General features: G+C 34.9%; 1 protein-coding gene across 2 annotated transcripts in view; it reads left to right on the top strand.

Moving 5' to 3' along the window:
* The first annotated feature begins 984 nt into the window (after positions 1-984).
* Positions 985-16103, top strand: part of LOC109790631 (ubiquitin C-terminal hydrolase 12) — a 59298-nt gene continuing 44179 nt past the window's right edge. Inside the window, exons 1-11 of one of the 2 annotated variants that reach the window (XM_029269697.2) lie at positions 985-1141; positions 1508-1574; positions 2129-2282; positions 2399-2556; positions 2846-3111; positions 3204-3422; positions 3517-3625; positions 3707-3822; positions 9168-9266; positions 10592-10701; positions 13878-13952. In XM_029269697.2, the coding sequence (XP_029125530.2) occupies positions 1112-1141; positions 1508-1574; positions 2129-2282; positions 2399-2556; positions 2846-3111; positions 3204-3422; positions 3517-3625; positions 3707-3822; positions 9168-9266; positions 10592-10701; positions 13878-13952 (1403 nt within the window). In that variant the 5' untranslated portion in view covers positions 985-1111. The remainder of the gene's footprint in view (positions 1142-1507; positions 1575-2128; positions 2283-2398; positions 2557-2845; positions 3112-3203; positions 3423-3516; positions 3626-3706; positions 3823-9167; positions 9267-10591; positions 10702-13877; positions 13953-16103) is intronic. The other variant, XM_029269698.2, reaches the window with a different exon arrangement.

Raw genomic sequence — 16103 nt, 5'->3', positions numbered from 1 at the left:
CCTACCCCTTGATTGCAAAGCAGTCACGTGATCAATCTTAAACATTTCCACCAACGTTGACATTAACTTTCGAGGGAACTTATCACTAAACAACTCAATTGGAAGCTCTGGAATATGTATCTAAACCACCAAATTTAAGCCCATTGTTGGAATGACTAAGAAAAATGGCTTCCAACATTGTACCTTAATGTAATGGTCCACCACCATCCAAGGTCTATTAAATAAAGCATTATTGTAGTCCTCCTCAAATGAGAACAACACCTACTAATAGTCTCGTAGAACATCAACTATACTTCTATACTTAATATACTTATACTTACTAATATATAAGCATAAAAAAAAATACTTAATGATATATGAAGGGAATATTTTTATTTTTTCTAATTATTTTTTTCTCTGCCATTTGTAAATATGTTACCACTTATTAAAAAAAATATTTACTATTTTGTTGAATTACTCATTGTCTTTATAATTTATAGACTATTATATCGTCGATTTTTAATACAAAGAAAAATAATATTTTTAAGTAACTATACTTATTATCCAAGCAATATTTTAAAAATATTTAGATATATGAAATACCTTTTTTTTTCTTCTTCATTATAAGCGCATAATAGGACTTACATATGCAAATTTAATTAAAAATCTAGAACACTAACTTAGAAAAATATGCAACTTCAAATTATTGAAAAAGTTGAAATAGCATAATATATCTCATTAACTCGATGAAAGCATTTTAATCCTTAATTAAAAATAAAAAAATCATCTCAACCAAGTCTCTTTATGACTAAATGGTTAACGACTGTGCATTAAAAAATAAAAATATTAATTAATGATTATATAAAAAGGAATGACCCCATAAACTCAGTAAATTTCACTTGTACCCTATGATTCATTCATGAATTTCTAAGAACAAGGTCCACAGTCTGAAAGGCGAAATTCCGGTTTTGCCCAAACCCCCAAATAAAGACTAAAGACCTCTTTCTTTCTCTTTTCTCTGGAACCAGCTCTGGTGATCTCGTTTTATCAAACACACACTACTCTCTCTCTTTCCCTCTCCACTCTCTCTCTCTCTCTCTACAACGATAACCCTCGCAGGTTCCAATTCACCATGACCGTGATGATGCCCGCTCCCATTGATGTAAGCGTTCGTTCCGTAACCTTTCACACACACACACTTGCGCGCACCGTTTCGCTCGTATTTGTAATAACTTGCGTGTCGTGCTTCTCTTGGCGCGATATTGCCCCAATCAACGAGTTGTGTTATTCAATTTGATTTTTTCCACTTCCGAGTGGTGCCACTGGTGGGGGTTTCCTTTTTCGTTTTTCTTTTTGTCGTCGGTTTGATCTGAGCGAGTGAGCGTTTCGCGCAATTTCGCGATTCCTAGTGCAGTTCGGGGCTTTGATTTAGGGGCTTTGTGTTTTCGATTGGGGGTTCGGTGTGAGTCGCGGTGGATCCGAGCTTGGGTGATGTGACGTGTTTGGTTTTGGTTTTTGTTTTGTTCAGCAGCAAGAGGACGAGGAGGTGCTCGTGCCGCACGCGGATCCCGAGAATAATCGCCAACCCATGGAAGGTAGTTTTCGTTTGGTGTTCTCGTGCTTCCTTTGATCTGTGTTTTTAATTTTTTAATTTTTGTTTTTGGTTTAAGGAGCCGTGGTTTTTTCAGTGCTGGTAGCTTCTGTGTGATTTAATTGAATTGTTTTGGAGGGTTCGGGAAAGTAGTCTATGCGTTGCTTGGTGGGAGAGTGGGAGCTGAGTGAAAGATTGGTTTGAGGATTTTAGGTATTGTGTTTGCTTTCGTAGTTTAGACTTAGGAAATTTGTTAGCGAGTTTGCTTTGTGATTTGGATTGGTATTAATATAAAGGCTTTTCAGTTAATCATTGGGTGGTTTGTATTTTGGAAGTTGTGGAATTTCTATGAGATTGTTGATTGTGTAATTAATTCTCTAAACTCATTTTTACTTATTTTTCTGGTAAGCTATTGGAGGGTCTAGTTCAGTTATGGTCACATTATTTTTTTTTTTTTTTTGGTAATTCACGTTTTCGGTTAATTCCAGATATGATAGCTGATTGTTCCCTTTTTTTTTTTTTTTTTTTTTTTTTTTTTGTTTCTTTGATGATCATTAGTTGTAGCTCAACAACCTGAAACTGCTATTACTGTGGAGAGTCAGCCAGTTGAGGATCCTCCGTCCTCTAGATTCACATGGAGAATTGACAACTTTTCAAGGCTGAATACGAAGAAGTTGTATTCAGAAATATTTGTTGTTGGTGGCTATAAATGGTATTTTTCTATGAGATTTACTTAACTGGTTAATGATGTTGATTTTTCTTGAATATGCTCTGGTATGTATACTTGTTTTAGTGATTACCTCCCAAACTTGGTTTTATGCTTGGCAGGCGTGTGCTTATTTTCCCAAAAGGAAACAATGTGGACTATTTGTCCATGTATTTGGATGTTGCAGATTCAGCTAGTTTGCCCTATGGTTGGAGTAGATATGCACAGTTTAGCTTGGCAGTTGTTAATCAAATTCATAATAAGTATTCTGTTAGGAAAGGTAGTCCCTGCATTTTGATCTTTACACTTTTTCAATATGGCACAGATTAGCCTTTGGTTCCACACTTTTACAAGATGACATAGATTAACCTTTGGTTCCACTTGCTTGCACCTTGTTTAAACATTAGGTGCAAAACAAGATGATGAGTTCTATTATCTATTTCTGCTAGATGAACTTTTCTGTGCTGTCTCAATTTTTTTTATAAAACGAGGAAGTGAAAATGCACATATTTTTTGTTTTTATCAATGCCTATATGATCTTATTGTAACTTAATTTACTCACTATGCAGACACACAGCACCAATTTAATGCACGTGAAAGTGATTGGGGTTTTACGTCCTTTATGCCTCTTGGTGAATTGTATGATCCTAGTAGAGGGTATCTTGTGAATGATACTCTCATAGTTGAAGCTGAGGTTCTTGTTCGTAGGATTGTTGATTATTGGACTTATGATTCAAAGAAGGAGACTGGCTATGTTGGGCTTAAGAACCAAGGAGCTACCTGTTATATGAATTCTCTACTCCAAACCTTGTACCATATTCCTTACTTTAGAAAGGTTAGAATTGTTTGTCTTATTTTTGTTTTGCTTACAGTTCACTTTTCTGTTGCAAAGTAATGGGAAATTGGTTCCTGGATATTACATTTCAGGCCGTGTATCATATGCCAACAACTGAGAATGATATGCCCTCTGGAAGCATCCCTTTGGCTTTGCAGAGTTTATTCTACAAGCTTCAATATAGTGACACCAGTGTTGCGACCAAGGAGCTGACAAAGTCTTTTGGATGGGATACATATGATTCTTTCATGCAGCATGATGTTCAAGAACTAAATCGGGTTCTCTGTGAAAAACTTGAAGACAAAATGAAGGTATGAGAATTGACAATAGCTTTGGTAGTTTTATTGATGATTCTTCTTGATGAGTGACCATATCAAATGGTTGTTTTATGTTACTTGTCTTCAGGGAACTGTTGTTGAGGGGACCATACAAAAGTTATTTGAAGGGCACCATATGAATTACATAGAATGCATCAATGTAGACTACAAATCAACTAGAAAGGAGTCATTTTATGGTACTTCTTTATGCATTTTGATATCAATTTTAGTTCTTTCTTGTTGTATAATTCTAATTTTGTTTTACTTATGCATATTAGACCTTCAGCTTGATGTCAAAGGTTGTCGTGATGTTTATGCTTCCTTTGATAAGTATGTAGAAGTTGAACGTCTTGAGGGGGATAACAAATATCATGCTGAACAGTATGGTTTACAGGTTTGTTGCTATTCATAAATGTGGAAGTAGCTTATAAATTTTTTTTCAGTCATTTAGAGAAGTCAACCTTGTGTTTCAAAGAAATTTTCTTATTTTTGTTTAAATTTGTTTTGATATTATTCTAATGGTCTTATGAACCATTTCCATTTAAAAAATGAATGAATTGTGGGTTTGATGAATCACTTTAGTCTTTTGCATCAGTACTAGCTGGTCAGATGTCGGGTGCATCTATAAAACTGTGATGCATCTTCCTGAACATTAGCTGAAAAAGTGCAGGAAACAGTAATTTAACAGTTACATAGATTTTGGTTGTGCTTGTGTTAAATGCTGAAAAATCCCTAAAGTGTTATTGGAAAAGTTGAAGGATAGGGAGATAGAGATGAATTCTGTTTTCTATTCATTAAGAAGGATCTTGCATTGAAGAGTCTGATAATGCAGTTAGTTTGCATATCAGCTCTAGTAACGTACCTGGCAAACTTAAAACAATAATTGACTTCTATTATATACATCTAGCTAAACTATCTGAAGGGAAAGCTTCTAGAGGTTTTCTGCCTTAGCTGACAAATAATACTATCATAGAGAATCTTTGTTTATGTTTTCTTTTTCATATGCCTTTTATGTTTGGTGGATATCTTATCCATGGTGTTGGGTATTATCTCTGTGTCATCTAATGAGTTCTCTATCTCTCATTCTCTCCCTGTCTTTTTGATCGAAAGCAACATATTCATAGCAGTTCTTATTTGCTTGTTGGGGGGGGGGGTAATGAACCACTGATGGCTTGACTAGTTACATGTTCTATTGGAACAACTCTTCTAAGGCAGGAAAAAGAAACTTTTGTTATCCAGCCTGTCATTCTCTGTTTTATCCCTCCTTTGCTTCTTGTCATTCTGTACCCCTGTAAATGGAGAGGCTGTGTCCTGGATTTGACCCAATGGCTTCCTGATTGCAAGGCAGATTGTTCCAAGTTATTAATGATATTTATTTAATTGAGTGAACTTTGATATTCAATAGATCAGGTTATTTATGATATCTTTTTAATCAAGTCTAGAATTTTCTGGTTTACTTGATCACAAATTGATCTACAATCATAGTGGTCAATCCTTTATAGTGGGTGGGGCAGTGGACCCCAAGAATGATATTTCCAAAAACACAAAAAGTAGAATGTTGGTCCAAAACCAACCTGCCCAATCAACATCACAGTACTCAAAAACATGGCTGTTCCCTTTGTCCTCATATAATAAACCTTGACCTGGAGCCTTTTTGATGTATCTACCAATACGTGTAATAGCATTCCAATGATCAATGTGAGGGGCTTGCATGAATTGACTGACAATCCCCTATTGCAAAAGAAAGATCAAGTCTTGTAATTGTGAGACAAATAAGCTCACTAACCTATCTCCCATATTTCTCCGGATCTACAAATGGTTCACCTTGATTAGCCATCAGTTTCTAATTAGGATCCATAGGACTATCAATGGGCCTACAATTAGTCATGCTTGTTTCATCTAGTATGTCGACGACATATTTCCTTTGGGAAATCACAATGCCCTCCTTTGATTGAGCAACTTCTATACCTAGAAAGTATTTTAGGCAACTAAGATCTTTAGTCAGAACATGACTAAAAAAGTGTTTTTTTAAGTGAGAAATTTTAGTTGCATCATTTCCTGTGCTTACTATATCATCAATGTAAACAATCAGTTAAATGTGCTTTCTAGGAGAGGTATGATGCTAGAATACTGAATGGTCTGCGTCACTTCTTTCAAACCAAACTCTTGCACTACATGACTAAATTTTCCAAACCAAGCTTGGGAGATTGTTTGAGTCCATAAAGAGATCGATGCAATTTACAAACTAATCCACACTCCTCTTGAGGAGACAACATTGACTCAAAACATGGAATTGGTAAGACATTTGGGACAAATTCAAAGACCTGCATTGAAGAAGAGAAAACAAGAGTTTCTTAAAGAAGGTAACATTAACCGACATGTAATATTGTCTAGTGTCCGGGGAGTAGCAATGGTACCCTTTTTGAAGTTGAGAATATCCAAGAAAATACATTTAATAGACTTGGTAGAGAGCTTGTCTAGACCTTGAGACATCATTGACAAAACAAGCACAACCAAAAATACGAGGTGTAACATGAAATAAGGTTCATGTGGAAAAAGCACCGAGTGTGGCATTTTGTTTTGAAGAGAGGAGGATGACATTCTATTTATCAAAAAATAGGTTGTAAGAATTGCATCACCCCAATGATGCACGGGAACATTGGCACCCAACAATAAGGTACGCATAGCCTCAACCAGATGTCTATTTTTTCTTTCTGCTATACCATTTTGTTATGGGGTGAGGATAGGTAGATTGATGTAAAATACCATGTGAGGTTAGAAAAGGGGTAAGGTCTAAAGAAAAATATTCTTTAGCATTATCACTCTTGAGTATTTTTATTTCTTTTCCAAATTGATTCTTAATTTCATTGAAAAAGGACACAAAAATAGGAAAAAATTTCAGATCGATCTTTCATTAAATAGAACCAACTACATCGAGAATATTCATCAATAAATGTAACAAAGTATCTTAACCCAAAATATGTGACACGACTTGGCCCCCAAATATATGAGTGAATGGTAGAGAAAGCAGAGTTACATCTTGTTTTAGTTCTCTTTGGAAACAGATATCTAACATGTTTTCCTAATTGACAAGACTCATAGTCTAAGACTTGAAGTTTACGAAGCCTAGGGACCATTTTCTTCAATTTTGACAAGTGTGGATGACCTAAGCAATCATGTAAAAGCTTAAGAGATTGAGATGTAAGACAAGATGTAGAGGGGTTGGTTCTAGAGTAGTAGAGTCCTCTGGATTCATGTCCTTTTACAATCAACTGACCCGTACCATGTTCCTGTATCACAAAGGAATTGGCATCAAAGGCTACAAAACGATTTAATGATTTGGTTAGTTGACTTATGGAGATTATAATAAAAGCAAAATTTGGAACAAAAAGGATAGATTCTAAATTTAAGGAGGGTGTGAGAGAAACTTGACCGACTCCTTGAGAGACAACTTTGGATCCATTGGTTAAGGTGTTAAAGTGAGGAGTTTTAGGTGAAGAAATAGAATGGAATAAGGAGCCACCACTAGATAATGGACATATGGTTAGGAGCACCAAAATCTATTATCCACGGACCTAGACTCTCCACGGATTGAGAAATATAGGCTATTGAAGAACTAGGGACAAAAGTTGTCATCATCATGCTATAACAGGTGAAAAAGAGACTCACGGAGAAGATGAACAGTAATTACGTTCTGTTAGAATATTGGATTAAGCCTAACTCAACCCTACAAAACCAGCTTTGTAAGGTAAGGGTTGCTTTCCACTTATATACTATTCAATTGCCTAATCTCTAGTCGATGTGGGACTTGGGTTTTTCCCAATACACCCCCTCACGTCCAACACTATTGAGTTTGGTACGTGGATAAATGGTGGGTGGCCCTTTTTAATGATCTAGGATTGGCGGGACTTGGATTTTTCCCAATACACCCCCTCATGCCTATGAGGCATGCATCAATGGTGGGTGACCCATTTTTAAAGTGGATCTAAATGGCTCTGATACCATGTTAGAATAGTGGATTAAGCCTAACTCAACTCTACAAAACCGGCTTTGTAAGGTAAGGGTTGCTTTCCACTTATATACTATTCAATTGCCTAATCTCTAGTCGATGTGGGACTTGGGTTTTTCCCAATACACCTCCTCACGTCCAACACTATTGAGTTTGGTACGTGGATAAATGGTGGGTGGCCCTTTTTAATGATCTAGGATTGGCGGGACTTGGATTTTTCTCAATACCAAATAGTAGTCGAAAACAATAAACTGAGGACTGGAATAGACTTAGAAGAGGTCAACGAACACAACAGTGCTAGCGTGAAGAAGTTCCGATGAGCAAACAATGCTGCGTGAGCCACATGCACCTGACGTAATAGGAACTTGGATCGACGAGTGAGAGTGCATGGGGACTCCAATGTCCTTGAAATCAATAGGGTTGGGTCACACTCAACGAGGTGCACCAAACCCTAAGGTTGTCCAAAAAATTGGTCATGGAGAACAGCGGTAGATGGAAGAGATTGGCGTTGGACAAGACGGGGCTGTAGAGTGGGATCAAACCCACTCTGATACCAACTTGAGGTTTGAAAGTTTGAATAAAAATCTGGTGTCTTACAAACCTCCATATCTCCCTTGGTACAGCAGCCTTGTATAGAGGCAAAATATAAAATACAAAATATATAGATATAAGAACATATAATCTAACAAGCAAGACTTGACACAGACCTTGGAAAGAGTGTGCTGAGTGGGTTGAAGAAGAATAAAGGCTGAAACAAATATTATTGGTTTTTAAACATCTAAAACAGCAATACCAAATTTGGTGCTGCTACATGAGTGTTACAGGTATTTAAGGAATTTGGTACTTCTACTCTGAGTTTTAGTGTGGGTAATTAGGGAGTTCCCTTAATAACATAATTAGGGTTTGGATTATTGGTCCATTATTTCCGCTATTTGTGACTGACTGCTATTTCTACTGTGTTGAAAAGCAATGACAATATCTGTTTGAGAGTGGAGGACCTCCATCATGCCCTGTCTTTGTACTCTAGTGCCACTATTTTGACATAATTGATAACTAGTGGAGGACCTCCTTAGACAAGTTTCTGTCGTCTTGTCTCCTGTAGTTCGACCCTAATTTTCTCTTGAACCTTTCAACGGATATCTTCTATTTGAAAACCTATTTTTGTCACTGGAGCATCTATGTCTTATCATATGAGCAAACCTCCTAACACAAGTTTCTGTCATCTTGTCTCCTGTAGTTCAACCCTAATTTTCTCTTGAAATTGAATAGAATCATTCCTAACCTTATATTGTATATTCACTGATCCACCCCTATATTCCTAATTTTCTCCTGCTGTTCATATAGCCTTGAGGTAGATTTTCTTGAAATTGTTAGACGCTTCTCAATCACAACTCATATCTGCGTTAGATATAATTCTTTTTAATGTAGTAATGTAAGAATGACGTTTTTTTTATACCAGAAGGCTCTATTGGATGACTGACAATATTAACTGACTATTTTTAACATTTTTTGTTTAAGAATAATTGCATGACTTAATAATTTTCTGATTATATTACTTGGAAATAATTTGTGTAGCTCAACTTAAAAATACTTTCTTGAAGCAATCTCTTGATATTTTGATTAGTTGCTTGCTTGTATTAACTGTCTGACTGAAAAAATTTAAGCAGTTTTATTTTTATTGAGCTTGATGCATAAACTAATGTAATTTTAATGGTACATGATTATTTCAGGATGCTAAGAAGGGTGTTCTATTTATTGATTTTCCTCCCGTCCTTCAACTTCAGCTGAAAAGATTCGAATATGACTTTATGCGGGATACTATGGTTAAGGTTGGTTGTCCAATTGATGCATTGCTTTATGCCTATTTTTTATATTTCTTGGGCAGACCCATCTATGTTGTTTGTAGAAATTTTACCACTTAATGTGTTGAAATGGAGTTTCACTTGGTCACATTGTTGTAAAGATAAGGTGCATCTGCTTGCTTTTCTCCACTATAAAATGTCTACGCAGATCATTACAGTATAATTATGCTCGACAATGTATAGTTATATTCATTGTTGGTTGTTAGTAGGGGTTCTTTCATGGTATTGCTACTGTTACTGTTTTGTTCTTGCAAGAGAGTGATTTGGCACAGGATTTTAAATAGCGCACTGTAGCGGCATAGGTGAAGTGGAGAGGCTCCTGCTTGCTTCATGTGCTTCCATAGTGGAGCATTTTAGTGTAGTGACCGTAGTGGACCAAATGGTAGACCAATACATCCCTGAACAAAGGCATTAGGGCTTTTTTGGGAATTCAATTTTCAAAAATGAAAATTACTACAGTAATTGTAGTGAAAATGATAAAGAATACTTGAATTTAGAAGATGATTGATAATTGATGAATCCTATCTAGGAATCTTGTATTGGACTATTGTTGGTATTTACTTTTAAGTTTTGTTCAAGACACATGACGTTTTATTGTCATTAATGAATGTTGTTAATTTTGAGTAATATTTGATCATTTTTGAGAATTTATAAGTATACAGTATACCTGCTATAAACAACATAAAAAATAGTGGCTATCCCACTATGATGTATTTTGGTTTGGCTGCTATGAGTTGCTGTCTGGAATTTAAAATATTGATTTGGCATGTATATTGTATTTGCAAGGCATCTTGAACTAAATTGGTTGGTGGTGTTACAAAGAAGTGGTTTGTTGTGTGGAGTTTAGAGGATAGTGCCTTATGGAATTGAAAAACACTGGGATTAAATCATTGATTTGGCACATATTGTTTTTGGGAGGCAGCTTGAACTAAATTGGTTGGTGATATTACAAAGAAGTGGTTTGTTGTGTGGAATTTAAAGGAGAGTGCGTTAAGGAACTCAAGTACACAGTGGAACCTAGGGCATTTTTGTTAATATTTACTTTCTCTTGTTTCACAATTGTTCATTTTCAGTGCTGCTGGTCATAGATTGGGGTTGGGGGTGTTGTATGTATTTTTACTTATATCACTTGAAACCATTATACCGCTGGAATATTTTCTGCAATAGTGAGCATGAGGATTAGCTATAATCATGGGTGTTTATATTTCTGTCAATTTTTGCACACTTTTATTGATTACCCTGTTTTTCAATACATCGAAGATTGATTTTTTCTTCACGCTCTCGCTATATAGATTAATGACCGTTATGAGTTTCCCTTACAACTTGATCTTGATCGTGAGGATGGAAAATATCTATCACCTGATGCTGATAGGAGCGTCCGCAATCTTTACACACTTCACAGGTAAATTGTGTCTGTAGTATTACTTGCATGAGATAACAACCTTTGTAATATTTGTTTTTACATTACTTAGCTTTCATACCTGGTGTTACTTTGTGATATTAAGTTTGTGGTTGGTGATTGGGTATTTGACTCCCAGTTTTGGCTATGGCTATTTTAAGTGATGTGATTTGCTGAATGGTGCAATTTATATAAGAACTTGTTGCTATATATGTTGCAGACTTTTCTCTCCATGTGCAATTAGTTAGTACTTTCATTTTCTGAATGAAATAAATTGTTTATATACATTGATAACCAAGGAGTTGGATGCAAGTGGTTAATATGTTGAACCTAAGGTTGAATTGTTTGAACAATGCCCAAGTTCGATCCTTGGTGGAAACAATTCTTGGCCAAACTTTACTTATCTCCTGACTGAATTAGATTAGTTTAAGGCGAAGCCTTAGGACACTGGTGTGAAAGCAAAAAAAAAAAAATACATTGATAATCTTTTATCTTAGAATGATTTCATTTTATATATGGTTTGTATGCTGTTATTATGAACATGTGTGAGTGGCTTTTACAAGCTTCCTATGAATATTATTTATTTATTTTATGACTTCATATCTTCCTAATTTGTTAAATCATCATGATATCTTTTGCTGAACTACACAAGTTTCAGAATCACTAAGTAACAAAGTTTCCTCCCCATTTACTTTTATTTATTGCAATTGGTTGAGGGCAAGAATGAATAGAGAGCATTTTGCCCACATGCTAGTTTGAAAAAGGGCTATTTATGTACAAATAATAAGAATGCAATTTATCTTGGGGAGAAAAATTACGAGGCACATCCAAATGAAATCAAATAGAAGACATTTTCTAAATCATTAAGGAATGGTAAAAATTGGGTAAATAGTCATATAAAGCTGTTGTTGATCACTTCAATGGGAATATGAGTAATAAAAGCCTTTTTCCACTACTTGGGGTAGGCTACGTGGATCAAATGATACCATCATGTTTTCTTAATACAATGTTTTTAGTATGGCCATTTTGATAAAGGATTTTTTGATGGTTTCACTCACTTTTCAATTGTCTTCCTCTACCCCAGTTGTATATGGCTATCCTCCATTTTGTCAATTTCTTTTACTGTGCCTGTTTGAATTATATCGTTATCAAACCATCTTAGGTAAGTTTTGTCAACTTTTCCTCTAGTTACCAAGGATTCCTCTTTGCTACAGTCATTGCTAATCTTGAATGTGCAGTCATCTGTTGCAATATTCTCATCTCCACTACACTTATCCTCTTGTTGACACTTTATTGCTCTACATTTGACACCATAATAAGGCAGATCTGGTTTTAATGTTGAAAGAAAATTCCAAAGCTTGGAAGTCACTTTTCAATTAAAAATAATGACCAAAGAATTTTTTACTTTCATCCTAGTTTTTCCGAACTTCGATTCTGTATATACTGTCTTGATTTAAACTGCAAACTGTCATTCAACAGCTTAGCTTCTCTATGAAACTCAAGTTTTCCATTTATTTCCTCTCTTGATTCTTGTATGAGGACTTATTCATTTTTCAAAAGCATGCTGTGAGGCATTGGTTCCAGTCATAGTTATAAATTGTAGTTGCGGTTGCAACTACTTTGGTTGCGGCCATTGCAATACGAATTGTGGTTTTTGCAACATGAAACTATTATATATTTGTAACAACTGTAAACAACTTCTATAATAATAAAAATCAATCAAACCACTTTTCACAATTTTTTAATGCACACCCCCTTTTACCTTTCCTAAAATGCATCATGTAGCCTCCCAACACTTCAACCAAGCATCATTAGTTGTCTTCCTCCCTTTCCAAACATCTCATGTGACCATGCTTATTAGAATAAGGATTAAAAGTTGTAGGTTTATTTATTTATTTTTTTTAAAAGTGAATAAAATGGTGTTGTTGCTTTATTGTGGTTGTATTGCGGTTGCATTACTGATTTTCCTATGATTTTAAACCATACTGCAATTGCGAGCTGTTGTGGTTGCAGGAAGCACTGCAACAACATTACAGCCACAATAGGTGTTAATCCTTGTTGTAATCTCGTTGATCACTTGGATCTCTATTTAATTAAGGACAATGCTATTTTGCATGAAAATTATTTACCCTTCGATTGATTTGAAAAAATAAAATTGAAAGAGAGAAAATTGAAAGAATGAGTAGTAAGAAAATTACGAGAAAATAAGTAAATTTTTAAGTTGTTTGGAATAAGAGAAATGTAAAGGGAAGTGAAGTGAATGAGAAACGACAAAAATATAGTTAAAAAAACTACAAAAGGATGAGGAAATTAATGACGTCTTACACAAGATACAAGCTGGGTGGTTAAAATGGAAAAGACATCAACGGTTATCTGTTAAGTATCTATGAAACTCGAAGGAAAGTTTTACCGCACTGCCATACATTCAACTATAATATATGGTAGTGAGTGTTAGACTTTAAAGTGGCAAGGGAAAAATTGTGTAGCAAAAGAAATGAGAATGTTAAGATGGATTCATGTCTATACGAGAAAGGTCAAGAGACAAAATGATTGTATTGAGGAGATATTGGTGTGACAAGTATCGAGGAAAGTTGATAAAAAATCGATTGTGGTTTGACATGTGCAAATAAGGTCACTAGAAGCAACAATAGGGAGAGTAGATTATGGTTTTTAGCCTTGTTAAAAGGGTTAAAGGAAGATGGAGTACGACTTTGGAGGAAATGGCCAAAAAGAGATCTTATGGTAAATATATCCCCGAGAATTTGATTTTTAATCAATCATAATGACATCTTGTGATTCATCTAGCCAACTTCAATGGCAGATGCTTTTATAACTGCACAAAAACAATTGAAGATATATAATAAATGTGTTCTCTTTCTTAGTTAATTCTTTCAGGGTCATTTCTGTTATAACAATCTTTAAAACTAATTAAGGAAAGAATTGATATGATTGGTTGAAACCATGTAATTGGTGTGTGCAGTTATCTTCAAAACTATTTTTTTCTTTGACCATCTATAAATTTTGAATGCATGTAATCACAGCCTTAAGAAATGCTTAAAATTTATAAATTTTTATTTTTCCATGCTTATGAAGACACTGCTATCCAATTAGTTATATGCGTATTTGGTTTTTGAAGTTCTGTCGTTAACATACTTTAAATTCACCACCCCCCCCCACAGTGTTTTGGTTCATAGCGGAGGAGTGCATGGCGGACATTATTATGCTTTTATCAGGCCAACCCTCTCTGAACAGTGGTACGTATAATAGCGTTAAGAGATCTCTGATGTTCATTGCCTTTTGATCTACTATGTAATTGTGCATGTATATGATGGGGACATGAGACATGAGACATGAATATCTGGATAAGAAGAACAATATCTTGCTGCTGGGAATAAATTATTATCACATAATATGTTACAAGCATTTTTATTTTCGTTTATTGGGAAGGAGTTCTGTAAGGTGTTGTGCAGGGATGGACATGTGAGAAGTAAAGCATGTAGATGTTATGATGCATAATCATTTTAGCTGCTGCAAAACTATGAGTCCCCATAAGGTCATGATGGAAGTTACAGATTCAGCTGTTTTTTTTTTACTCATGCAGAGTTATAAGAAATTGGCAATTAGGATACGACCTTAATTTGAGTATGGGGCCAAGGCCTTTTATGATACAAAACTTAATTTTTAGAAAGATATAATTGTCCGTTTTCTTTGCATTACAATTTTCAATACCATGGAAATTGGGTAAGGGTGCACAGTCAAACTAAATTTATGCTTCTTTTTATATTATATGATAGGAGGAAGTGATATTGTTAATATTGAAATTATAGGATTTTAGATATACTGGTATTGTGGGAGGAAAATGATAGGGTAAAAGACTAAATACTCTGAAATTGATATTAACTCGAAATCGTACAATGTATTGCAATTATGTGATATAGATCAGAAAGCTATAGCCCTTATCACTAGTATTAATAAAACTATCCAGAACCTAGACCCTTGTTAGCTTATGCTCAAATATTTTCTGCCTTTGATACTGCATTATTTTTATTCATTGTTTTGGTACTTATTTATTTATTTATTTATCATTTTGCATATAGTTTATTCTAATACTAGATGTTAATCCTGACTATGGAAACAAATGATGACATCTTAGGAAATATGGAAATTAATCCCAAGAGATAAGCTAAAATATTCTAAAGATAGAATCTGGCTATTGATGCATATTCATGTATTCTAACACTCTCCTGCAAGGTAAAGTATATTGTGCTTTAGCCTTTTACAGCTAATCCTTTCATAAAAAAGAAAATTACTAAACATGTTTGGAAAGGCAGCTCAGTGATGCTACATGCATCAGTGAGATGAGCACTGTTGGAAAGACAACTCGGCAAATGATCATCATGCTAAAGAGCTGGTTGGCATTTTGTATTATCAAGGAAGGAGAGATTTTGGTGGGATATTGAAATATCATGGCAGCCAAATTTTGCATGTCAAGAATAAAAGCTTAGAAGCCTTAAACCAAGAGAAAATTTAAGATGTTAATTACTAGAAAGGTTGGCATTGAAACCAAGTTTATATTTCTTTCTTTAACTAAATAGGGTGATGGTACCTTAGTCTAAGTTAGGAAAAGAATCTGGACTGCACTTTGAGAAGACAAATGGGGTCTTGAACATGTGACTTGTCAAATGTGAAACTCTGTTTTGTTCCATTTGACCAACCACATAGTATTGATCACAACTGCTGCAACACTAATTCAACACTGACTTTTTGGAGAAAAGAAGTTATTTGTTTGATTGTTAGTGGAAAGAGAACATCATGGACACACCAGATCAAGGTTTTAATTGCAATTTCTTTGTGATCCTTGGTACTGCAGAAAATTGCTTGACAAATTTGGCTCTTATGGCTGCAATTGCTGTTGTGTACTATTTTTAAAAACCTTGCATTCGGGCATCTTGGCGATTGAGATGAAGCTATTTTGGTACGACTGAGAATGTGAGTTCGCGTTTGGGACTAAGAACGCCATACCACTTTCAGAACTGAAGTTGTGGCCAGCATGGTAGTTGAATCGGGATACAAATAGTGTATCAGAAAGCTTATTTTTTGAATCATGAATTGAATCGTAAGATTCATGATGAATGAAAACATAGCATGTGTGTGTGTGTCTATATATATATATATATATATGCATACAAGACATATAAAAGCACTCTAGGCACATTTTAACCTAAAGAAACAGGAAAAATGAAATCATACATAAATATATAGTAACATATAAGCTTCAATACAAACAAAGATACAATTATACAAATAATAACAGTCCTAAGGCTGAAAGAAATGACTGCACAGTTCAACAACAAAGCCTCCAAAAGAACCATTGTTGTTGCTAATTCAGCAATATAGCCACCCAA

Source organism: Cajanus cajan, chromosome 2, assembly GCF_000230855.2.
Source record: "Cajanus cajan strain Asha chromosome 2, NIPB_CcT2T_4, whole genome shotgun sequence".
NCBI lineage: Eukaryota > Viridiplantae > Streptophyta > Magnoliopsida > Fabales > Fabaceae > Cajanus > Cajanus cajan.
The sequence above is the reverse complement of the archived record's forward strand: the minus strand, read 5'-3'. Positions and strand labels throughout refer to the sequence as shown.